This window comes from Ambystoma mexicanum, chromosome 7q (assembly GCF_040938575.1).
Source record: "Ambystoma mexicanum isolate Mex_15411 chromosome 7q, UKY_AmexF1_1, whole genome shotgun sequence".
Lineage (NCBI taxonomy): Eukaryota > Metazoa > Chordata > Amphibia > Caudata > Ambystomatidae > Ambystoma > Ambystoma mexicanum.
Genome location: NC_090941.1, coordinates 862,005,474 through 862,032,516, shown reverse-complemented (window position 1 = coordinate 862,032,516; position 27,043 = coordinate 862,005,474). Strand labels below are relative to the sequence as shown.

At 42.6% G+C, this 27,043-nt stretch overlaps 1 protein-coding gene across 6 annotated transcripts in view; it reads left to right on the top strand.

Moving 5' to 3' along the window:
• Nucleotides 1–27,043, top strand: part of FAT3 (FAT atypical cadherin 3) — a 1,069,235-nt gene that overhangs the window by 770,378 nt on the left and 271,814 nt on the right. For all 6 annotated transcript variants that reach the window (XM_069639361.1, XM_069639365.1, XM_069639363.1 and 3 more), the window contains one exon: nucleotides 20,282–20,478. In XM_069639361.1, coding sequence (XP_069495462.1) covers nucleotides 20,282–20,478 — 197 coding nt within the window. The remainder of the gene's footprint in view (nucleotides 1–20,281; nucleotides 20,479–27,043) is intronic.

The window sequence follows — 27,043 nt, the reverse complement described above, 5'->3', positions numbered from 1 at the left end:
CAATCTTTTCCTTCTCTTGTCGCCCACTCTTTTTTATCTTTCTAGAGCTCACCATAATGCTCACCCTAATGCTTCTCCTCTTAACCCTGTTACCGCTTCCATCACAATGGTTTATCCATTCTTGACCTCTCTTTTCAATGTCTCTCTTTCTTTCAGGTATATTCCCATATGGCTTTAACAATTGTGTATTCTTGCCTACACTAAATAACCTACTCTCAACCCCTCTTTGCCTTCCAAATCCCTCCATAGCTCTCTTCTTCCATTCGTATCTAAAGTTCTAGAGCATGTCGTACATTCCCATGTTGCATCCTATGTTGACCGTCATTCTATTCTTTCACAATCCCAAACTGCCTTCCCCCATTTCTCTTCACAGAAATGGCCCTGTTCAACGTATCTAACTGGCTTCTATCTGCTCGCCTATTCTCATCCTTCTTGATCTCTCTGCCGCTTTCGATATTTACGATCACACTCTTTCTACTCTGGTCTGTATGGGTTTTTGGGGTCCTGTACTCCAGTGGTTCCAATCTTTTATGTTTGATCAATCTTTTTCCATGTCATGGGGCAGTAAAAACTCCCCTACTTTTTTTTGTTCCACAGTCATCCTCGGGGCTCGGTTCTGGGTCCTTTTCTCTTTAGACCTGACCCCCTTTCCTATATTATCTCTTTGTTTGGGCTTTGCGATCACTTTTATGACAATGACTCCCAAATCTATATTTGTTTCTAATCTTGCTCTGATTCTCTTCATGCTACCATATGTGGCTGTCTGGTTTCAATCCAATCTTGGATGCACACTCGTTGCTTATGTCTCAATGCCTCAAAATGTGGGATTGTGTTCTTCCCTGCCTCTGCTACCTCAACTTCTGTTTGAACCCCTCAATTTTCTTTCCTCGTACCGCTGTTGCGTTCTCAACTTCCAGTCTCAATCTGGGTGTTGTCTTTGATGCATCTCTTTCATTCTCCTGACACACTGCCCAGGCAGCTCGTTTGTTTCATTTTCAATGCTACAATATATGCACGGCACACCCTCAATAAATAAAAATGTAAATATATTGCTTCAAACCGGAAGCCTCAAGCTTCTAAGAACTCAGCCAGGGACCAAACCCATGTTGCACAGTGACTTACTGCTCTCAAGTGGAGTGCATTGTTCCTCAGCTATCCTCCTGGTGCAAAACGTGTCATTATGCTTTCACACAACTAGCTCTCAAAATAGGTCTAGGATTTGGTCTCTGGCTACATTCCTGTCTCTTTCACTCCCAATATGTAGCACTCGTTATATTGCTGCATGTCATTTATCCACAGTTCTCTAGGAACACGCAGACTCGTTTAGACAAAACGCAAACCAATCCCACAAAGATTTAGAACTTCTCCAGAGATGTGTCAGGAAAAATTCAACATTACCCTCTAATGAAAAGAATGATGTCTCCAATAAAGTGGGCAGGCTACTGCCATGCCCAGCACATCCATCTCGGTTATGTTATCTTGCATTTGTATAGCGTCTCATGCAATAGTGTGTGGCATTGGAGAGCTTTTGCCTGCTTTTTGCCTATCATGACTCACTCACCTCTAGGAGCTTGCAGGCCTCAATAAACCTCTTTCTGTTTCCAGCTCCCTTGCACTGTAAATACATTTGTTAAAAAGCGTAAAAGGGTGTAAACGCGTATTACACCTTTCACTGGGCACTAATCGATGGAGGGCATGTGGGGCAGAGTGATTTGCATGGATAAAGGTGACACGAGTCATTTTGTGTCTCACCAAATCTTTTGACCTGTGACTGCGAAATTTCGAGGATCACTTTTGGGGAAGTTTGCCCATCCCTTCACTGACACATTATTTCTATCTCTCTGCAGTTCTAATAATGTGTTATTTATATAGCATTGTTATCCAAAAGCGCTATATAGCTTGACTCTAGATCCCACTTGTGGCTTGTCAAATTGCCTCCATGTCGTCCTTCCTTCCATTCCATCCTCCTTTCCTCCATCTGTCCCCATTCCCTCCTCTCTCCCTCCCTAACACCCATCCACCCACCCACCCACCCTTCCTTCCTTCCTTCCTTCCTTCCTTCCTTCCTTCCTTCCTTCCTTCCTTCCTTCCTTCCTTCCTTCCTTCCTTCCTTCCTTCCTTCCTTCCTTCCTTCCTTCCTTCCTTCCTTCCTTCCTTCCACCCTTCCTTCCTTCCACCCTTCCTTCCTTCCTTCCTTCCTTCCTTCCTTCCTTCCTTCCTTCCTTCCTTCCTTCCTTCCTTCCTTCCTTCCTTCCTTCCTTCCTTCCTTCCTTCCTTCCTTCCTTCCTTCCTTCCTTCCTTTCTCCCTTCCTTCCTTCCTTCTTTATATGTATATTCTAATTAAATGCATTTTCTATGTGCATGTTTTAAAATATGTGTTATACACAACTATGTCTACCTTCGATGACATTCAAGAAAAAGCCTTTGAGAAATGTCAAAAGACCTTAAAAAATCCATTAATTCTTGTCGTCAGGAAGCCTCTGTTTGGAAAATTGACATTATTCACAGCACTCAATTAATTAATTAGAACCCCCTCAGGACACAGAGCCTACTGAATTATGTTGGCAGAAAAATGTAATTAATCACCACAGAATTAGACCTCCAGCGAGGCACGCATACAGTATTTGGGGTAGAACAAAGTATCCTTTACCTTCCTTCCTTCCAGAGTCATCCGACTTTCTCCACTTGTATATATCAAGAAGTCATATTACTTGTGCACTCCTAATTCAGCCCAATTGGCAATGTTTGATCTGGTCCTTATAAGCATAAGCTTATATAGTGTAGCCCTGGGATAGACAGGTCAAGTGTCACTATAGTCTCACATACTTTGGAGTTCAATTATCACAAAGGACCCTTGCATATATACATTTTATGAAGTTGATTCATGTTGTGTTTACATTTCATTTCATTGTAATGTATTCAGCTTGCTAAGGTTTTAGCAGGTACAGTGATTATAGTTTGTGGTGTCATAGAAACTAAGTGGGGATCATAAAGGGGCCGAACGCAACTTTGTGTCTAAACAGTTCATTTAACAGAACTCTCTCCTGACCCGGATGAGTAAAAACATATCCGGACAGTCTCTTTTTAAAGAGCCAGAATTTGTTGGGCTTCTGTTAATGTTTAGAACGTTTGCATGTGCAGCCCCACCACGCACAAGGTCGCAGAAATGTTACTTTAGTTTAAATCGTTTTCAACAACAAACTGAAATAATGGGAAGGAGCAGGGCTTTAAGTAGGTCAGGGCCCACATGGATGTAGTCTTAACAGGGACGAATGTGTGTTCTCAGCCCGGGATTCCCAAACTGTTTCCCCACTGAAAGATGATCAGTGATAATGCTGCTCTTGCCGAGTGGAGGGCGCTGTCACCCATATTTCGAATTACCATCCATTCCACCCTTCTGGTGTTAGAGCCTTTATTTTTTAATTATTTGAAATAGAAAAAATAGAGAATGGATTGTTTGATTTTTGAAACGTTAATTATAAGTGTTTCTATCAAAAAATGTAAAGAATTGCTAAAATAAATAATGAATTCGTAAGAATTGGTGGTTTTCCTTCAGAACAATAGCGTTGAAAACCAGAATTGACCTGTTTTGATTTGATGTTTAAAATGTTTTTAAAATAAAATTGGTGAAACGTAGTTTTTTTTTTACTGTTAATGATATTCACTCGATATTTTATCATAGATTTGCTTGCTTTTATGCCAGCTATGAAAACTCAGCCACATCTGTCCAGTCACTCTTTCGGTTACACGTGCCTTGTGCCTTTTAAAGGTGCGTTAGGATGGGATTGGTAGGCTGTGCCAGACGCTTCTTAAATCCTGCCCTAAATATTGTTTTTTGACTCGATAAGTCCCAACCCCCCTGATTTCTTATCATACTAAAAGCACTGGTAAGGAGGGATATCGAAATAAAATGAAAAGGAGAGCAAGGTGTGTCCGCCATTTTACAAGAAAACGCAAAACACTCTTTTACATTTCTGACGTTGCAAAGCACAATGGCAGTCAGGACACCAATGAATTCACATGGATCAGCGACTATTGTCATGCTGAGGCATTCCATTTATCCACCATCGCCAACCCCCAAAGCCTTCTCATTACTGTGGCGTTATGTCCCCTTTCCACAGGCAACACTCGGGGGTAGCGGCCCACGGCCCAGGTTAACGCCCCGAGTGAAGCGAGTGTCATTAACGTGGGCCTGCGGCCGTTACCCCCCGGTGTTACCCATGGAACGGGAACACAACGCCATTAACACCGCAGGTTGCCAAAGTGGCAACTCGGGGTGCTAAAAAAAATAAAAAATCCTTTGTTGAACGGGACGCCGCGCGCATCCTGTTCAACGAAGGAAAATCCTTTACAACTCTGTATGGAGCCCTTCTTCCCTTTCCATGGCAGCCATGGGACGCTGAGAGGAAGGAGCGGCTGTGGCGGGCTGAGGGCCGCCACAGACGAAATAAGGTGAGGGGAAGTAAATTAAAAAAAATGAAATGGGACGGGAGATGGGGGAAGATAGCGGAGGGGGAGCCGGCCGTCAGGCTGCTTGGAAAACAGGCTTGTACCTGACGTTCAAGCCTGCGGTCCTGGCCGTGTGATTGGCTGGCTCACCCCACACGGGTTCTCATGATTTGGATACTAGAGAAATGCCTTGTCCTGTGGCCTGAGTGCAAGCTGTGAGGCATCTGGGCAGCCCGAACATGCAGTACAGATTCCATAGGAAGACTAGGAAGACTTTTTCCCATGAACCTTCAGATTGGAGCTGTGTGAAATCTCGCATTTCACGTCACCGGGAATTGCCTTGTGGCACCCGTCGCAGAGTTATGATTATGCACATGCTGCTTTAGAAACATCTGCATTAAGAATATTCATGCTGGAATGACGTGAGCGTGAAATGAAAGCTGTGATCAATAGCCACCCGATGTACATTTAAGGTGGCAATGTAGCTATATCTCTTCTTAAAACATAGAGATGAGTTGCACATTGTAGGACTTCTCCAGGGGAGCCAATGCAATTAATCACAACCACTGGCAATATTTCTGGGCAGCTCCACATTCCATAACCTGTCAACCTGCTGTGTCGTTAGAGAAGTGGCTAAAACATATGCAAATAACACTTCAGCCCATCATCATATCGTCAGCCCAAACTGCTAGCTGACATCCTTTCTGCACGGGACCACAAGCAACTGCACACATGTTTCAGCCTTATTTGGTATCATCAGTAAGGTGTTGATGGGACGCATGTCTGTCCATCGGTACCACTTCAGGTGACTTTCCAACACTAAGGAACGATGGATGGAATGCACCATAAGCACTGCTGATTGCACTTGGCGGCCTTTGTTCCCTTGTTTTTCAGACTGCTATGCCATACAGAAATGGAACACGATGTGCACATTGGACTTGGGTTCACCCTAAATGTGGCATGTGTCTTGTCTTGTTTACATCCCCTTTCTGTAATAGTGCATGAAGCAGAAAAACGATAGAATGCAATGTTGCCCTATGTTACATTGTTGGTATTGTATTTCTCATACCCCGAACCGAGCTGAAAGAGCAGTGGAGCGCTTTGTAACAGGAGGGTGCCACAATTGGATTTGGCATTTTTTACAGTTGCGGGAGTACTATTTCAGAATGGGAGAGGGATTTCTATTTGTCTGGCAGGTATTATCGAAAGAACCACATCTTTTGAATGTTGCAGCTATAGAGAAGTGATCAGTGGTTGTGATTACTTCAAAGCATTTCAATTACGCCTACCTACCCTTAGGGGCTTCATTTGTAATGGCTGACCAGCCTATGAATCTGCTTTTTCAGAGAAATAACTTGTCATTTCCTGGTAACTATTTAACACCACTCATGTTTCAAAAATCCGAGCTCGTGCCAAAGCAACAGTTTTGGTTGAACTAGTAGAATTGGTAAACTGGGTCATGTAGCCTAATCACAGGGAATTAACAGCAGCCTGCAATGCCCATCCAATCTTCCGCCAACACCTGTAAGATGTGGGCAGAAATATTTGGTGTCCAGTGATAAACTCGCCTGGGAAGTGACTGCCAAGGAGCGACATTTCCCCAAAATGCACCCTCATTAAAATAATATTCTACGATGGGAGTTTCTAACATAAAATGATTCCCATCCTAGAATATTTGGGGAAAGTATTTTAGAGGTTAGGAAATAAAAGTCACCTAACTGGCGACTTTGCGACATTATCACATGGAACCACGTACTTTGTGAATATGAGAACAGTGCCATTCCTTATACCAATGTATGTAGAGTCCTCACAAAATCCTCCCTGGGCGTCTTAGATGCCACCACCAAAATAATCCAACAGGAGAGCCTTAGAATCCCAAATGGACATTACAATTTACCGACTGGTGTGGACTTTCACATCAAAGGGCTGCCACCTGGGCTAAACTTGATCCGTATTCTAAGACACAATTCCCTATAACACTGCGCTACTCGGAGCGGCTTACCCTTTGCTCCATTCTTGTCCTATGATCGTGTGTATTCGTTGCAGTCTTGTGCGACTTTCCTTTGCTCAGAGGTTGGTTGTTTATTCCACACATACCTTAGTCTGTCTCCATGCACTCCAAACCCGTGCTGGCACCCCAGCAGCCCGACATAATGGTAGAACTCACAGCAGACTCAGAACTGTGAACCAACACTGCTTAGCCCAATGTACATGTGCAATGCCTCCTGTGAAACCCTGGCCAAGGCAGTCCAGGGCAGCCTGCCAGACAGGGAAAGCCGAGAAGCCGCTAAGCGATCATCAAGCATTGCCTGTGATCCGGGCCTTGTTCGCAGCTCCCTGGGACTCCTCTTGGGCCTGAGCCAGTTTCAGCCCCCACGCACAGGCGCAGCTTGTGTGCATTGGCTGGAAAGCATTTGATGAATGTTGCACTAGCTGACATCCAGAAAAGCCAGCATCATATCAAATAGCTTTCATGTATTATTCATTTCGGAGCATTGGTCAACTTAATGTATTTTATTTATCCAAAGTCATGCCTCTGTACAAATCGGTACAATGGTTCCAGTTTAAGACATGTCTTTAGGTGTGTATGTAGTCTTTGCTTGTAAAGGGTATTTCAGTAGTCAGGATCTGATGATAGATCTAGTGAGTAAACGTTCGCTGTTGTGCCCTGTGTGTGCAAACTGCAGATTCAAAAACCTATATGCAGACTCAGCATTTCATCCTTCTGAAGTTGACACACGGAGTAAAATTGAGATGATTAATACTGAACCCCTTAACAATGTCAATTGATGTTGGATCTGTCCTAATATTCTCTTGCAGACTTTGGCGTGCCCTTACAGGCACTTTTTATGTGTGTCACGTGTTCCCTTTGATCCCCGTAATTTATTGTTAGCTGTATTTGTTTATTGGGGGAACAATGTGTTTGAGCCAGAAAACTACAAAAATAATTAACTATGTATGAGGCCATTACTGCACCAGGCAATGTCAGGGAATAAACGGAGCATAAATCACAGGGCAAGACACACCATATGCAAGAGTACAATATGGTCTCGGGAGGATAGCTCAGGGGCAACGTGCTCGCCTTGCAATCAAGGCGACATAGAGCAACACAGGTGTGATCCGCGAGTCTGCGCTCAGAAACCCTGGGTATTAAGCGCGTTATAAATAACCAATCATATCATAGCATACAATGGGGCTGGAAATGTGCAAGGACTAAACTGTAGTGGGGGGGCAAGGTGTGTGTAGTTATGGAGGAGTAGTGATGAAGTAGGGAGTTGAGAGAGCTCCCTCGGGTCCTAGAGATGGGATGTCAGTGCAGAGTTGAAGAAGTGAGTGATAGGGAGCGGAAGTGCATTCCGGTGCTGAGGCACAAGGAGGGAGAGGGGGCAAAAGTGAGGGGGTGCACAGGGAGGGCAGAGAGATGAAAGAGGGCATTCGAGCAGACGTTGACTGGAGGAGAGTAGCCAAAGGTAGTTGTACCCATGACAATGTGCTTTAATGCGGCTGAAAATAAATGTACACAGAGCTTTAATCAGAAATGTTACGCCATAATGATAGCGAGGCTATAAGGACATTACAGAAACCGTGTCTATGTTTTTATTTATTTTTTAAATGAAACAAAACAATGATAATATTGGGCTTCGGTGCAATAGCCAACTTGTTGGTGAATAGTTTGCTGCCACTTATATTGACATTTCTAAATCTATTCTGTTTAGTTCAAAGGTATTATTGGGCAAGTTATTTCACATCACTCATGAAGGGGTCCCTTGATGGCAGAGGTGGCTGATTAGTGATGATGATGAGTGTTAGCATAAGAAGCCCTCTTGGCATGCAGTCCGGGCCGATTGGCAAGAGGATATATAGGTTAGCTCATTGCCAGATCTAGACGCTCACTGACTCAACAAAGTGAATTTGGTTCCCTTGGGTTTAGATGTTAACAAAGAAGAACTCTTCCTGAGCTGAGCTAGTGAGTGCACATTTGCAGGAATTAAGACACAATGGCAAACCATGGAAGGATTTGAAGTACTCTGCGTTTCAGTCCGGAGAATCCATTCAAATATTATAAATCTCTTAACTTGAAGCCCTTATGCATTCCATTGCAATTATCAATGAGGGCGAAACTATATATACAAATATTGTCTTTACAAAGACAAGATAAACTCACTAAGGGCACGATTTACAAACATGTTTTCAGAGGGGCTTTCCCATGTTGGAGCATTTTTGTAAATCAGGCCCTGAGTGTTTCCATGCATAGGTAAAAACACGTTTAAGTTTAGGGAAAGTAGTACAGGACCAATGACACCAGGAAACTCAGAGGACACTAACAGCGCTTGGTGGGCACCACAGGTGTCGGAGATGAGCGCTTCTGTTGAATGGCGTTTAGTAGCCCAGGTTCCTGAAACATGGCAACACAATGTTCAGTAGAAGGGATCTCTTAATCTGCAGCTATATGTGATTGATTGAGTAAATGCATTTATATAGCACATCATCTACACCGCGGTCTCCCAGCACTGGACATTAAACTGCTGAGGAGAGCAGATAGCTCTTGAGCAGTATACGAAATCCTGTCAATGAGTTTGCTGATCTCATCTGGAGGGGGCGAGAGTTCCAGATCTGGGCAGCCCGGACTGCAAAGTGTTTTTCTTCGCTTGTAGCGAGTCTAAATACGGGAGCTGGCTTCAGAGGTAGTGGGGTGCTCCTAAGAGTGGGATGCAACTCACATAACAAGAACTTCTCAGTCGGATATTGAGGTGCCAGCATTGGCTGACACTTATAGGTCAACAAGTTATCTTAATTTCGACAAAAGACATCATAGTAATCCAACCCAACATAGAGTTACAGCCGTGCCAACCACCTAAGGTCTATGTCTTGGGGAGAGGAGCAACATCATTTTTTTTTTTTTTTTTAAAGTTGATTTAATCAAGACATTTCTTGATTTTACAACAGATAAATGAAGAAATTCATAAAAATGAAAACAAATGCAACTTCTCTTACATCATGAATATATACATAAATATACATACACATATATCTTTTCTTTTACATTGCACTTAATCAATTCATAAAAAAATATAAATTTGTACTAATAATAAATAATAAATCTGTCATTTACAAAGGTAATTTTGAGTGCAAGCTGAAAAATGATAAAATGAAGAAAAGGGAACCAAAACTAAGCATTGAATAGTTATATCTAATTGTTCCTGATGAAATTAAGAACTAGTATCACAGCCAGGTTTATTAAATCCAACCTGTAAAGATAGTTAAGTATTGCATATCTGGCCACCTTCCTTTCAGCATGAAATAAGTACTCCCAAGCTCTTTGACGCGATAATTCATAATAATCTTCAAACAAAGGTTTGAGGTGGGTGGATTGTAAAGCACACAATTTTGGACATTCAGTGCATAGATGTTGTAGAGTCTCCATTTCCATAATACAAAAGTGACATTGAGCCTCTGATTTGGAAAGTAGCTTACGTATATATGATAATTCATGTGTTGGCCATAAATTAAAACAAAAACGTAAATACTTATTCCTCTGATAGGAATTTGGGAATTTGACAAGATAACTCTCTATGGACCCATAACGTTTCAAGGCAAAGGGATTATTCTTAAACTACCGATATCTAAGGCATGCTGTTCGTGTCTTGATCCAGTCATATTCCCAGAGGCGAGACTTTGCTTTGTCAGGATTTCCGCATAGTGTCTCAATTGAGAATACTGCATCTTCCACTATCTTTTGGATTTGGAGTCGCCAATTACTGGGAAATTTGTCTGTTGAGTTTAGTAAGTAAGCAGCAAGAATCCCTACGAGACCTGAGATAGAACTAGCCATAATACATTTGCGATAGAGGCTACGCATCTTCCATTTGTATAAGGCATATAGGGATATCAGGCCCAACTCATGCCTTATTAGACAAATGGGTTCAGAATTGGGTAGATTAAGAGCTACCTTCCAATATTTACTTTCAAATCGAATCCAATACTCATAGGATTTGCCCACATATCCTTCGGACCCATAGAAAACTAACAGAACTATTTTTTGTCTGTAATAGATTAATAATGGCATAATTGAAAACTTGCAATACCTATTATTTATAATACGAGCTTGAGATAGTGCTGTATCTACTTTGCCTTTAACGTGAATTTCATATTTTGAATTAGCTATTTGATTTTTTATCAATGTCCCTAAATATATATTTGTAGAGACAGAAGTTAAAAGCACATTCTGCAATGGCCATTTTAACTTGGCTACACATTGTCTCACATTACCACATTGAATAATTTTGCTTTTTTATACATTTATTGTAATACAATTCTTACTGGTGAATTTATTCAAGGCATTCAACAGTTCACGCAGGCCTTTAGGAGTTTTTGAGAGCAAGACCATATCGTCTGCGTACAAAAGCTATTTTACTTAGTTGCCATTAATTATTGGTGGATCAGCTTTGATGCTTAGACATTCTTTACCAACATCTGAAATGAAGAAATTGAACATCGCTGAAGCCAGCAGACAACCCTGTTTCAGACCACGGGAAGTCGATATTGGATTTGACAATAAACCATCACTTAATAATTTAACTTGAATAGAGGTTTCAGAATGAAAATACACTTAAGGATATTCCAAGGGCAACCTTTATCCAATAATTTTTTGAATAATAATTCCCAGGGAACCGCATCAAAAGCCATGCGAAAGTCTATAAACACAAGATAGAGTGGTTGATTGCGCTGAGTTGCCTGAGATTGGATGCTGCATAAAGTCACTATATTAATAGCCGTGCCAATGCCCGTGAGAAAACCTGTTTGAAACGGGTCGCGCAATTTAGTTAAGTCAAGCCAAGTGTTAAATTCCTTCAGGACCAGTCGGGCAAAAATATTTCCAGGGCAGTCAAGGAGGGAGATAGGTCGTTGTGATTTAGGATCACTTCTGTTGCCCTTTTTGAAAATCGCCAAAATAATGGACTTCTTCCATGAATTTGGTATACCTCCTACTATAAACACATGCTTAAAAAATAAGTGAATTATTTGTGCCCACTCTGTCGGATTATCTTTTAAGGTACCATTATGAAGTCCATCGGGCCCAACAGCTCTTGACCGACTCAAGGTTGCAATACAGCAGAGAACATCTTCAGTCTCTATTGGAAAGGTATACAATAAATCTTGGCCCAAAATAGACCACTCAAGTGAGAAGGAACAGGGCGAGCTATAAAGATTACCAAAATAGCACTGCCATGACTCTTTTGAGATTGCATTGGTTTGTAAGGCTCCCTGAAGTTGTGAGACAGCATTATTTAAACAGGCCCAAATACCACTAGTTGATTTTTTGAGGATATGTCGAAACATATGTTCATTATCAAGATGGTACTGATTTGCACGTCGATCTTTTAACCAAAATGTATAGGCCTGTTTCAGTTGTTTTGTTATTATAACTCTTGTGGTTTCATCGAGATGCTTTAGATTGCGAAGCATGCATCTCATTTTAGATTTGTACTGCTATACTTCTGGGTCGAAAACATGTAAATGATTGCTTCTATACTTGGCATTTGGTGAATTATGATTCCTAAAAAGCTGCATAAGGTGAACATAGCAGTCAGATCTATCTTTACAGGGAGATTTACAGGTCTGCTCAATGCAATCTCGTAGGTGAGTCAAAGTTTTAGGATTCCATTGTAAGCGAGTACCTCTATTATTGACAATTGTATTTAAAATATAGATATTAATCTCAGCCTTAGACAAGGATAACGGTAATTTGAGACATACTTGCAACATATTATGGTTGCTAAGATCCGTATCAATCACCTTGAATGAAACTATATGATTCAACAGTTTAACATTTACATAGATATAATCGAGAATTGAATGTTGAGATCCACTGTTCCATGTAAAGCGAGGAGGTACATCACCTACAATAGCTCCAACTCAGCATTATAAATCCCCTTTCCTTCATCGTGAGGGCCCATGTTATTTCAACATCTGGGAGTTCTGCAGTGTTCTCTGGAAATAGATGTAAATTTAAATCACCCAATAAGAGGGTGTAAGACAAGGTCTGATCCTGGAGTAATGCATCAAGGATAATTGACAGGTGATTGAAAAATTGATTTGGTGTAGTTGTATTCTTACTCCAATATATATTTACAATAGCAAACGAGATGTTGCCTCTTGAAACTTTCACTACTTGAAAGTAAGGGGATGGGGTAGTGCATGATATACAGACAAGGCCAAAGATTTTTTTTACAGCCACAAGTAACCCACCCATCGGGCGACCCAATCTGCGTTTAATGGCAGGTATAATGTGAATAACGTGAGAGTCCCATACAGGAGCAGAGACTGGCCATGTTTCTTGAAGAACCACGATATCTTGGTCACTTAACGTGTTTTGCATGAGTTAACAAGATGAGAATAACCTCTTGTATTCCATGATGTGATGTGAATAATACCATGCTGGCTCACTTGTTGTTATGCGTTCAAACTGTAAGTTTTCATTGCTTGAGAGTAGTTTGATGTATTTAGAGCATGTGCAGCGATAACAGTTGAATTAGGATTATAGGGGTTAATTGGATATTTTGAAGATTGCAAGAAACTGCTTTCAGAAGGTTGAAGTAACACAAATCCTAGATCAAAAATGGCCATTCTAGCTTGTCACAGTATATTAGCTACAAGCCCGGAATGGACATGTATTCTGGCTTCATATAGTTATTTCCATTGGTAAATTCCACCAAATCATTGTCAACCGAAGACAAATTCATTAATGACGGTATTTGAGCACATATATTCAAAATACTGGCATGATTGAGAACATATTGAGAGGTAGGATGCTCTCGACATGTTATTATCAAACAATGAGGTTTTGCTTATTTTATGAGCAATTTCCAACAGTTTGGAGTCTTATTTAGAATATGTTGAGTACCTGATCCCAATACCTGCTCCAACTTGAGAGACTGGGAATTACACTTTAATATCTGCTGATCAACATGTCTCTCCAAAGTTGGTCCATGAAGTAACCTCTCTAAATTAGGAAATTGAACTGAATGAGGGTTGTCTCCATTCTGTGTTCTGATATGAACTTCTGAAAAATAAGCATCCATAGATGTTTTTATGATATCTCGCAGAGCTTCAGAACTCGGATAGTTCTCAACATTACTGATTTGGGGAGTGGTAGAGATGCTCAATTCCGTATGACTTATCGGATCAGGAAGATTAGATGTAGTAATTCAATTCTTATTTTGCCAAATATTGGATTGCTGGCATGAGATATGTGATTTTGAGACCTCAGAGGATTCAAAGGGCACTTTGCTCCGCAAATCAAGCGATCGGTTGCCCTGTGTTAGATACAGATTTGGGGCAGTTGATACAGCAGCAATGGGTGGCCTCACAAAATCCGCTTCTAAGGATTTTTGGCTCACATAAGCGGCTATTGAGGCACGGATTTCTTCCCTTAATAAGTCTTTTTTTACAGAGTCTTGCTGAGCTACAGCATGAGAAGTCAGTACCGAACGGTTAGTCATTCTCAGCAATGATTTGGAGGAATCGCTAGTGGGATTCAAAATCTGTATAGCTGAGTCTTTAATAGGAGGCACTCTGCTAAGTGGATTTTGATTTGTCAGACAAGTGAGGGCTACTAGGTCATCAAGTGGTTGGTAACTATATTGGTCATCGGCAGCAATCTCAGCTGAACTGACTACAGGAGAGGAATTTTGCTTCATCTTTAAACGGCTAATAGCTTTTACAAAATGCCTAGTTTTGCCTCGCACTGGAGCTTGTCGTAATCTCTTAATCATTTCACAAGATTTGTTCGCACTCTGAACTTGTTTCGATGGAACAACACTTTGTTCATTGTATTTATCATTAGGAATTGAGAACAGATTATATGTGGTCACTTTAGAGACTTTAGGTAATTCAGGTGAATTTCCGATATCATTTGTTAAAGACTTTAAATGAGGGTCTTTTCTTGAAACTTTGGGTTCTATTTTAGATTTGCTATTTTCATTGAGATTATTTGCCAATTTGCAGGATATCAGACAAGTCAATGGAGCATCAGGAGTCAAAATTATCTTAGATTGGACAGAGGGTGAGACGCTTGTCTCTATAGGCAAGGATGATTGAACAGGAGCGTATTGGTGGAAATGACCTTGAGTGTGTATTAGATATATGGTTGGCACTTATGAGCTTTTCCAAGTTTGCTACATTACCAATCAATTGTTCAATCAAAGTAGTTTGATAACTCACTTTCCCCTCCATAGTTTCATATAGCTTTGCTACTGCAAGCAGAGCTGTGTTCATCGCACTCAGTGTATTATTGAGTGCCGGTGTCTCATGGAATGAAAAACGGGACGACCGACCCTTTTGAATAATAAATTCTGGATTGTACATATCATCATTGAATTTGGAGCGCCTGGGAGTTGGAGCGATAAAGGAAGGTGACTCATCAACAAAGTGTATATGTGAATTATTGACTGGATCAGAGATATGACTCTGATTAAGAGTTGGGTCAGACGGTTCTAAAGTAAGAGGCATCACTGAATCAATATCGTTCCCGTTAAGAGTTTGCATGGTATTTTCGTGAAGTTGGATTAAATCCCCTGAATTGGAACATATGTACATGATTTCATGGGAGGACAGGCAGGATCTATTCGATGTGTTCATGAAATCAAGTGCATCATCGTCGATTTCACCAGCCGATGTAAGAGATGCATGAGCGTTCTTCAGGCACTGCTGCGCAGAGACTGAGCACAGCACTGGCACTAAAGGGTTAATTGAGGCCATGTGAGTCACGGTAGGTGCTGTGCCCAACGGTTGGTCCTCGTGCTCTATACAAACCGAGACAAGTGTGTTATCAGTGATTTCAACACCTGCCTCAAATACTTCAACAGGAGCAGAGTTGGGCGTAGGAGAGGAGTTACTGATAGCTGGTAATGATGCAACAGGCATGGTATTATTGGCAGGTGTCGGATTCAGAATTCGATTGATCACTGATGATGGGGAGACTGTCATTATATGAGTGGAACTGGGTGTTTCTTTGGAGTGTCGCTGGTTAATGTTCACTTCTTTAGAGCAATAGGCACGAATATCTGATAACCAGGGAAGGGTATGTGTGCCCTTTTTGCTAGGAGTCCGTCCAGCCAGTGAAATTCGCTTTATTTCTGCCATTGTTAGTTTCTCTTGGGTTAATCTCGTTGCACCTTTAGGAATAGGAGGCGGCAAAATCGTAGATGGCATGCTTGTTTTTGAGGTATATTTAATTGTGGCCATGGTCGTAGTTTCTTAACAACCAATGATTCTCTAAAATCACTAAAGAAAGATAGTGACAATACCATGGAAGAGGGCAGCCCCCTACCCCCGCTCGACAGCGGGACAGCGAGACAGCAATTCCACATACCCAAATGTGCACGCGCTAATACGCGTGTGTAAGGTCTTTTATGTGGATTGGCTTGACTTGGCTGGGGCGGGCTGAATACAGCTGCAGGGAAAGCAAGAAAAACACAATCAGGCTCTTGAAATGACGAATAACAGCAGTTCAAATGGCCGTTGCTAGGTTAGTTGCTAGGAGAGTCCTTGACGCTCGCGCTCACAGCCAATTGCAAAAATGTCAAAGTGATCGTACCTGGCCAATGAGAGAGGCTCAGGCTCAGGAGCGTCAACACAGAACGCTCGAACCTCGCACGGCAGTCCAGAAAGCTTCACAGAAGGGCAGCAGAGCGGGACAGCGAGACAGCAATTCCACTTGGCAAATCCACTTGCCCAAATGTGCCCAAATTGATTCAATTCTTCCAGCAGAAAATAAATCTGCTTACCACAATGGTTACTTGAAGTCCCAGCGAATCGAAGAATATTCAGGCAAATAGTGGTAAAAGTGTCAGGTGGGGTTACTTGCAAACCCAATTATTAGATGCACCAACGTCAGGACCTACTACAACCAATCCCAAAAAGAGGTGTGTTTTAAAATATGCATGGGCGTAATTTCAGGGGGGGACAAGGGTGTTTGTCCCCCTAACTTTCGTTGTGCACCATTTTATCCCCATTCATTTGGCAGGTGCACCTTTCCTTTAGATGTCATGCCACCCCCCCAACATTTTCAACAAAGTTACTCCACTGAATATATGATCTGAAGATAGTTATGACGATGAGCTTGACCAATGAAAATTGAGCAATTGGGTAAAGATGGGATTTCTTTGAAGAAGTCTTGTCCAATCATATTTGGTGGGTGGAGCACAATAAAAAGTATCTGGGAGTGTTTTTTGTTACAAAACAGTATATAAACTGCCAACTGATGTTGTATTGTTGAGACTGCTGAGTTCGGTCCTGCAACACAATCTAACGACTCTACAGAGCTTTTGTTGTATTTACAACCATGAACTCGCTTCAAGATAGCTCAGTGGGTTGAGCGCTCGCTGCTGCGAACTGAGCGTGATCTGCAGGTAGCAGGTTTGAATCCCTAATCCTTTCATCCTTCCGAGATCTATAAATGAGCACCAATTGCGGTTGGGTGGTATTGTATGTAAATATGTGCTCTGTAAAGCACTTTGGATAAAGGCGCTATATAAATAACACATTATTATCAATATTAAGTGATGGGCATGTTTTTGGTTAAGGTGATTAAATGCTATGATGTTCTCTTTTTTTCCATGTGCTTTTTCCTGCAATTTATTTGTGTTTCTTTATGTTTGGACAGAAAGCAGTTGTGGTGTACATGTGCATTTCACTACATGGTTATATCACACCTTTTTTTGTTTAAATAACTCTATTGGGGGCCCAGTCTGGAGGCCATGCTCCTTCCACCCCGTTGGTTTGCGAAAGGGGCTGCAACGCATATCGAAAGCGCTGAGTAAATGCAGTCGTTGCAAGTTTTTTTTCCCCTGTTTTTCTTGCAGCTGTCGAGGGAGAGAGCGACTTTCTGCTTGTATAGTTTTTACAGGACCGTAAATAACCTTGGGGGACATCTGTGACAAAGGAGAGATTCCTCTGCGTTCCTACTGTACACAGAATGCCATTCAGTGGCATGCCACCGCCGCCCCCTCCCCCACCCTGCCATTCAGTGACATGTCACCACCCCCCCCCCCCCGCCCCCACCCCTGCCATTCAGTGAAATGCCACCACCGCCTCCCCTCCCGAGTATTGCCAAGGCCAAATCCCGCCCAGGCGCGCCCTTCCCAAGCTGCTGTTGTCACCCTGCAGTTCAATGATGTGTAAAAGTAATAATACCAGGTTCAGCGCCAGTGTCCCTGCCTTCCTACAAAGCTGCTGTGCCTCTTCTCCTCCGCCCCTCGCCAGCCTTCCCGCCTGATGCATTTCACCTAATTACAGTGCTTATCTGGGAACCGCTCCTTCAATGACCCCTCGTTAGGGCTCTTTAATACTAATGTGTCTGCCTGTGCCTGGTAAACTTTGCTTTCCTTCCCTTCCTTTACTCCTAAACATCTGATGAGTGCACGAGGAGCGCAGCTGTATGATAAAGCATTCATTAACGACACCCGTTATAGAACCCACTGCGATCCCTTGATTAAATAAGCGGAAGTTAATGAAATTGTTGCCTTCGTAGCAAGTTTGCCAGTCCCCCCCGCAGCCCCCCCCACCGGACCGAGACGGGACACGATTGCACTTTCCACGTGCACAGTTTGACTCTCATTGCCTTTCAGCTCGCCCCAAAAAATATAGCCAGATAGATATTTGATGCCCACACACTATTACACTATAATAATTCAGGCTGCGAACACGGCTTTCCCCGTTATCTATCGTTCTTTAATACGTTTATTGCACCTTTGACAGCAGTTGCGTTTCTAGTAAGTTTGGCCTGTGCTTATGCTTAATGCTAAAGATGAAATTAGCTGCTCATTTCAAGAAGGTGTTCGACAACTTCATTTTTTGGTTCACAAATCTGCAAATTGGCGACTTAGCAGCGGCCGAAGGCGGTGACTATAAGGAGCTACCGGACGAATTATGGCAGACGTGTCTGCGGGCCTTCTCTTCCGGTCCATAAGTGAATTGACACATTGGTGCGCAGCAGGGGTGAGCTGAGAACCAAAGGTGGCCCTGGAAATGTTTTTTGAAGCGGCTCTCTATTATACGGTAATAATAATATCTATATCAGGGACGTCATTTCACCAAAATTCCAGGGTAGCGGAAGTGACATCACACGACCCTTGACCTCTGGTAACATCACAGGAAGTGATGGCATTTGACCCCACCACAAAGTGATATCACGGGAAGCGATGGAACGTGACCTTTCACCCCTTGACATAACAGGAAGTGGCATCACATAGCATTGTTTCTAAGTACACTACGAAAAATATGGTTACGATATTACCATAATGTGATATACATTTCATACAAGAATGGATCACCATATGTATCATTAAGATCAGTGTGTATAGGTCAATTTACCAACTTACTTTGAATGCAAGCAGTCTTCCGTGGCCAAATGATAATGATGTGTTATTGCATAGTGCTTTCGCTTAAGCGCTTTATATAGAAAAAATATACGTACACTATCACCCAACATGTGTTGGTACTCATTTATCGACCTCAGAAGGATGAAAGGCTGAGTTGAGGTGTATAAGAACAGACTGAATCAGTGACTCACCTCCTGAATTGTGCCTGAAATAAACCTTTAATGATTCTAGCAATTATTTTATAGAATTCCAGAGAGACAAGTTATTTGCTATTCCTATTCTTTCTTATTTAGGGTCACTGCTGAAAGTGTTAGACTTGTGGATCCCCTGTTTTTTTTTTATTTTTTATAAGAGGCCTGAATAAGAAAACCAGCCACTCCAGAAGCAAAGTGCCAAATGGCGTGGCCACACCCCAGGACCTTGCATTACATTAAAAAAAGATATATATTAATAATAATAATAATAATAATAATAATAATATACGTTTTCTTTTTTTTTAGGAGTAGAAAGCGAAACCACAGGGGTAGCAAGGGAGACCTCAGGGGTCGCAGTTGTGACCCCTGGCGACCCCTAAATGACATCCCTGTATCTATTTCTCAGATAGTGCTACCCACCCTTAGGTCTCAGAGCGCTGAAATAACAGCTTACATTATTATCCAGAATGTATATATATATCGTGGAGTGCTGCTCGCCTGAATTGTTTCTGTTTGAAGCTGTTCGCATTTGAAATATATATATATATATATATATATATATATATATATATATGTATATATATATATATATATATATATATGTGAAAACCGTTTGGTTATAGTCCTCTGGGGCTCGGATTTACAAAGCATTTTTCTATTTTATTGTATGTATTCCATTGAAAAACGTGTTTGTAAATCAGGCCCTCTGTCTTAATTGATAATGCAGTTGAATATAAAATATTCTGGGCAGTATTCCAGAAACCTTACACTAGTGGAACTGAAATTAGAATTACAAAAATTAGCCTGGTGCAAAAACATATTCAATGCGTGTTTGCCTTAATCCAAGTCTGGTGCCCTGGTGCAAAAAATGCATTGAAAGAATATAAATGGTGTTACAGAAACATTGCTCTAGTGAAAGTAGCAACAAGGCCAAAATGTCTGTATGCAAAAAAAACAAAATAAATATTCTTTTGACACATTTTGCATCAGGGCAATGTTTGCCCTAGTTATGGATCCATGCCCTAGTGCGAACATGCATTTAAAGAAGGTTTTTTGAACTAGAGCAATGTTTGCCTTGAGCTGATTGCACTTGCACCAGTGCACGGTTCCAGAAATAGGACCCTATGTTTTTTGCACAAGGACCCTTTTTTGCCCTAAGGCTAAATTCACTTTAACTGGTGCAGAGTTTCTGCTATACCACCCTGCACATTTAGGTGCAATCACTGAACACTTCTTCTTGCATTCTGATTGCAGGTGGGAATCCGCAGGGGAAGTTTGCCCTAGGCCTGGTGCAGAATGAATGGAAGGTTTACGTCAAGAGGCCTCTAGATCGCGAAGAGCAAGACCTGTATTTCCTGAACGTCACCGCTACTGACGGTCTGTTTGTAACCCAGACAATCGTGGAGGTCACCGTCAATGATGTTAATGATAACAGCCCTGTCTGCGATCAGGTATTTTTCATTTAATTTCCAAAATGAAAGCTGTAAAATAATGGTCTTAATCCTATTATATACGGTTTTCTTTAATCTATGATATGCTATTTTTTCCAGGGGTACATGAAGTAGTTTTGCGAATGCTACGGGGGGACTGTGAATGAGATTGTTAGCAGTACAAAATGCAATAACCCAGCTAATGACCGTGCAAATTATACACATCGATAGGAAATCAAATGACACATTGTATCATAATCAGTGGGAGAAGGTCTTGACCTCTGTTGATAGCATTGTCAGGCTAGGCACGTGCCTAGGATGACAGTATTCAGTATCAGCAACACACAAGGTGCCCTTTTTATGCATCACATATTTTTGTTACTCAATTAATAGTTACCAGTGAGCTGAATGTGAATGACTTCATGGGTTCCGAAAGTGGATCCAGTCTGATGGCTATAATGGTCACATTCCTTTTCACTATTTCCTCCCACTCTGTGCTCTGCAGAGGGGCACGGAAGGGAGACCAAGAAAGGGAGTCCAACACTCAGCCTATCCCACCTCATTCCTAGATCTCACACTCCTGTCCCTTAAGCTTCTTCAGTCCTCTGTATCCTTTGCCGTTGCCTCTTTCTAAACACATCTGACGGATACTCTAGAAATATGGATGGATTGGATTGTGTGTGTGCGTGTGTGTGTGTGTGCTTCTGTTTTTGCACATTTGGTGTTCTGTGTGTTGGCAGATCTGTGTTTGGCTGTGTGTGGTAAGAGCATGTGTGTATTGGGAATACTCTGTGTGAGTCTTGCGGTTATTCTGTGCATTTGTACGGTTTATGTGTTCTGGGGTGGACGGGAATGTGGGAGGAATCGGTGTGTTGAGGTGGAGTTGGCAGTTGGGCATTTTCAAACACAATGGCATATGCATATGTATGGTGAGCATTAGGCACATGCCAAAGTGAAGGGTTTGGGGTGCATGGACACATATAGGGCGCAGTGTGTCCTCCAGTAACCCACACGGGAAGAGGTATATAGTTCAGTCCTTAACTGGGCTTTCGGCTCAATGGGAATGGGAAAGCCGGATGCACCGGCACCGTTAAGAACGCTGCCGGTGCATCCGACATGCTGTGCTCACGGGTGCCGCTCTGCCCGCCAGGTCTGACCTGGCTGGCAGAAAGGCACCCGTGAGCACAACTTGTACTGTAGAGGAGGTCCCAAATAAAGCCTGCACTCCCAACGCCTATTTTGAAGTACCAGAAACGTTTACACCCAAATATGTGACGTATGATGAGCAAATAAACCAGCAGAGAGCCGCAGTAGGGCTCTGCCCAGTGCCTTCAGAAGAACAACACCTGTTGAAGTACCAATACCCAGAAAACCATGGACAGTAAGGTATCCATTGAGAAAACCCTACCAGCAAATAAGACGAAATGAAGATTGCCTAAGTATCATCCCGGAAGAATGCAAAAAGGCCTTGATGGAAGACGAATGGTGACATCACAAAGGACTGGACGGACTCGCAGATAGAAGATACGATTTCCCAAGGATGACACAAAGAGACTAAATGCCATGAATAAGGATATTGTGAACCTAGAAGAAGAGAACGATGTTGAAATATAAAGAAGCTTAAACTGTAAGCAGGATGAAGATATTCAACCAGCTAACGCCTGTACATATGCTTGAAACCACAAGAAAGATAAGAAAACAGTGTGGCTTGCTATGCTAAGTAGAAGAATAGAGCAGCAAGCACCATTATACATAATCTACCTCAAAACGAAGCACAGTATTATAAGTGCAAGTCCACTTTACACAAAAAGCAGAATCAACTCAGCTTACTAGAGGCCAAACAGGACAAGCTTCGTATTCCAGCTAAACAAGAAGAGACGGATGAATCGAAACTCAGCAGATGCAACTTGCGCCAGGAAGAGCTAAGGTCAGACCAATAGAAGGAACAAACAGTAGCTTCACATAATTAAAACTTAAGAACAGAATATCCTGTCTTTGGAAGTTCGAGATAAGGAGGCTTAGGCAGGTGGCCAGCCTAATAAGAATTAAATGCACAAATTGAGAGAAACTCAGCAAATTCACAGTGTGGGATCGCACGTGACCATCTGAGCGAGAAAGAGCACGGGTTCACACCTACGCTTGGCATCCGCCCAGACAGAGATATCAGAACTTTTCGAGACAGGAAGATGCAGTTTCGAGGCCAACCACAGTGAACTAATTGACACATAGCCACTAAAGTAATGATTGATTGAAGAAAGGCAGGGTGAATTAAGGGAAACCCTGCACCTGGCTGACCATTCTGTGTGCTGCTAAGTAAAATGGAAATGTATGCATGGGGTTGATACCAACCCAATCACAATGGACGAAATAATCTAGGGTCCTATAGATAGTAGAACCAATGGAACATCATACTCTTAGTGACGTCTATAATAGTCATGTTTGAATGGAGGGTTTAGCCACCCACCTGATAGTGTTTATCCAATCCCCTCACTCCGTTATCATATACAGATATAGTACCTATATTAAAGTTAACTTTTCCTAACCAATAGAAATGCATATTAACTTTTGAGTGTTACACGTCAATTATGACGAGTTTTGAGTATAAATGTTACTGTTTGTATGAAGTTCGTTGGAGTTGAAGCGAGACGGACTATCACATCCTTGCTGATTTCCATGACTCCCCATTTTTTGTACTTGTCATTAAACAGAATCCCTTCGCCAAACCATTGAGTTGTCCTAATTGATTGGTGTTGCAGTAATACATCTGCAACCCCATCCATCTCAAAGTTGTAGCTATCTCGTTTTAAAGTACTCCGGAGCAAACCTCGGCTCTATGGGCCGGCCAGAGGTCTCCCCAGTATAGTAGTTTGCCGGTCCAGGGACTACGGTACCGTCACGCTTACCAGTACCACAGTTCCCAGACTGCAAAACTTATAATAAGGCCAACTGTGTTAAAAAAGTTCTGTCTTGCTTCTTGCTGAGCGAAAGGGACCTAACCCCTCTGTAGGACCCCAAAAGGTGAACCTGGAGAAACAACTCTTGAAAGTACCTGATTGCAATGTTAGGTGGTTCAGCCACGTTGAACCAGGCTTCAACGGGCTGTTGATACTAGTCGAACCAGATTCGGGCGCAACAAATCATACTGGTTTCAGTAGAGAGCTTTTGTTGAATCAGTTTGAAGGCGGTACTTGGAGTGGTTCTGAAGCAGTGGTTCAGTGATGCTTTGTGGATGGTTCACCAGGGTCGGTTGAAAGGTTGAGTTGGTTTGAGGCACTGGAAACCTGCTGGTTTGGGTCAAAGAGCTACACAAGGGTCTTGTGGTTTGTGTTGAGATCTAACAGTCCAAAGCTATGATCGTGTTGGTCTGATGCAATGTTTGAAGAGGCACCAGAACAAAGTAATCTATAGCAGTGAGCTGGTTGTTCAAGCCAAACTGATAGCATGCTCTGCTTGGTGTGATAAGGTAGCGATCCAGTTCAACAAATGCAAAACAACAGTGGTTCAAAGTTTGTGAGAATGCCAACAGCAGCACCAATGGGTTCCTTTTGTTTGAGTGTGGTGAAAACGATTCAAATGCAGTTCGATCGGTTTGATGCAATGAAAACAGAAATCCTTGCTGTTCTGGCTCTCACGCTGCTGTGAGACCCACTCCAGGGGTCTCTAGAACTTGGGAAGGGGAGTCCTTTGCAGTCTCTGCTCTCCCAGCCTAGGGAGATTTGCAAGCAGAGTGGCAGTCCTTTGTCCTCAACAAGAGTCACCACAATGTACCTTGGGACTGGGTAGAGACGGAGCCTACCTCTGTATTGGAGCATTACTTTTTCCCCAAAATTTATGAGAGCTTTGGAAAGATCAACTCTCCCAAAAGTGGTCCAAATGAATTCTCCCTTAAGTGCTGGATGGTCCAAAAGTGAATCAAAGAAGTTGTGGGAGACGCCCTCTTTTGAAGACAAAATGCCACATGGGATTGGAGAAATGCAAGCCTGATTCAATGTGTCCACTAGCTATCCTCTTGAAAAGTGTCCCTTCCATTCTTATGACATAAGCAGAGTTCCTTGTTCTGCAAGATGTGGAGGGTACAGGAATGATGGAAATGCCCAAATAAAAGTAAGATGAAGGAATCCATCTACTATGCCACATGTCTTCCGTGGGTGTCCTAACTATGCCCTTTACCCGGCCTGCAGTCTTCAAATGCCCTCATATGTGCAGCCCCCTAGTTTGAGACAGACCTTAATTATGTTCCTGGCTATTTGAAGACAGGCTCATAGGGTGTCTCCAGCTAGGAGATCCCCAGACTGGCAAGGATGTAGTTAACTTCCCCCTTAGCGAGTCAATAGAGGCATGCATGTTGCCCTTTGTCTCATTCACTGAAATTCAGATAGATGTCTCAGGTCACAGAGATGACATTAGTATGCTACACATCAGATGCAGCTGTAGTAATTATGTGAACTCTCTACCTCCATACCAAATTAGGTGTGGCTTATATTTTAAGGTTACCCTGCCACAAGGTGGGTCGTTTATCTTTTATCCCACTATTTTCAGGTCAATGCCTTCCACTAGAGTAGAAGCCTGCATTTCCTGGGAGGGATTGAATGCTCCCAAATCAGACAAGGTTAACACCCTTTGAGACCACCATACTGGTGAACTGGCGCAGTATAAAAAACCCAATAATAATAATAATAATGATTACATAGAATTTGCTACAGAGGTGTAGACTTAAATGAAAAATCTGTCTTGGCTGTCCCAGCAGCTGTCAAATAGTGCACCTGTGAACCGGCACTGTGGCAAGGGAGAGCAGGGGCTGCAGCTCAAGCTACTGAGGCAGCAGGGCAAAGGTGTACACTATGCTTTTGGCATGTAGTTTACTGAAATGGGATCTGTTTATCAGACCACCCGCTTGAAGATGGAAGTACAGGAATAATTGTTTTATTGAATAAAAATCAAAAAAATCCATGGCTTCCACACCCTTGACAAATGGCAAGTCCTCACATGTACCCCAGACAAACAAGTTGAGAACCACACTTTTAAGGGCCGTGCTCATCCTCAAGTTGAGAAAATATACTGATGTCATCTTCAGTAGAAAGTCTAAATCCAGACATAGGAAGCAGGTCCAATCACTGTAGAGATTTGGCCCAATGCCTAAGCTCTGGATGTTTTTCAACTGTGGCCCAGTTTTTCTCTTACCTTAGCAGCCGCCTATGAAGTTGGGTGATGGGCTTGTTTGTGTTCAGCTATACTGAGTTCACTCCGATTCTACATTTACAGGCGTCTTTCTGGCACTTAGTTCCCTTCATATAGTCTGAGAATTCTAGAACCGAGGGCCTGTGCAAACCATATTTCCAGCACTGGCAAACTGTTTAGCAATACATTTGCTCTAACACAACTTCCGCACAAGTAGATGATTTAACTCAGTCTGGTTTGCCTCTCCTTTCTTGTCAGTACCTAGGCAAGATGGGAAGGTGTGCACTGCTGTTTCCATTTGTATCTCCACCCGGGGATTGTAATCATGATCTGACAAGCTGTCAGATGTCAGAGTCACATCTAAGTGACCATCAAGTTTGTCAGGAGCAAAGTTCAAAAGGAAACTGCTGTGGTGATAAGCCAACTCCTGGCTGTACCCTTCCTCAGAATTCTTGTCTCCTTGTCTGTAAACAGATCAAGGCTTTCACCTTGTACTTGTTCCCTGTGTTGTAAAAGACTAGGGTGTTTGTTCTATTTATTTTCCTCTTTTTAAGTGGCTCAAGTCCTTTGCCTTGGATCTGCTCCCCTATGTGGTTCCACAGACTTGCCAGAATAAGACAGTCCCCCTGTTCCTGGAAAAATCAACCAGACCTTGGACTAAAGCTGAAGAAAACTCTTTCTTTCTGACATGCCCTTCAGGTGTGAAACAGCTCTGTCCACTATATCAGGTTCCTTTTCTATGCCAGTGAGCAACCCTGAGATCACTGAATCCAGCGCTAACTCCATAGTCACATCAGTAGCCACTGAGCTCTCTCTCGCAAAAGCCGGTGCCTCAGGAGACTAGTCTTATGGACTCTCCAGCCGTGAAAAGCCCGGAGCCTACTCCCTCACATGCTTCCTCCTATGCTACTCGTAGTGCTTGTGCTCTAGTTCCTGCACCCACTATGTGTGTGTTGGGAAGATCATTACTGGAATGGAGTTATTGACTGCATCACAGTGCAAGGAGGTGTGGCCCCTCCAACTAAGCTCTGCCATTGGCAAGGGGCAGTATATGAAAGAACATCAAACTCCCTTACTGGCTGGTTTGGTCCTGGTATGTACTGCCCTTCCTTCACCCTATGTCGCCTGCAGGGGTGGACAGGGAACTAAAAGAGGCCCTGGAAATAATGACTGGGGACCAAAAGAGGCCCTGGAAATAATGTCCAAAGTGGTCCCATATGACACAATTTCAGCAAGCCCAATGTGTTTCCTATGAGAACATTTGGAAATACCACACAAAAGAGGCCCAGGGTACAGAGGCCCACCGGCAAATCTCCAGAGTTCCCTATAGGCCAGTCCACCCCTGGTCGCCTGACTAGTGTTACTAGTAGCAGTATCATGCAAAGTGGGAGACTTTGCCCCACTTATG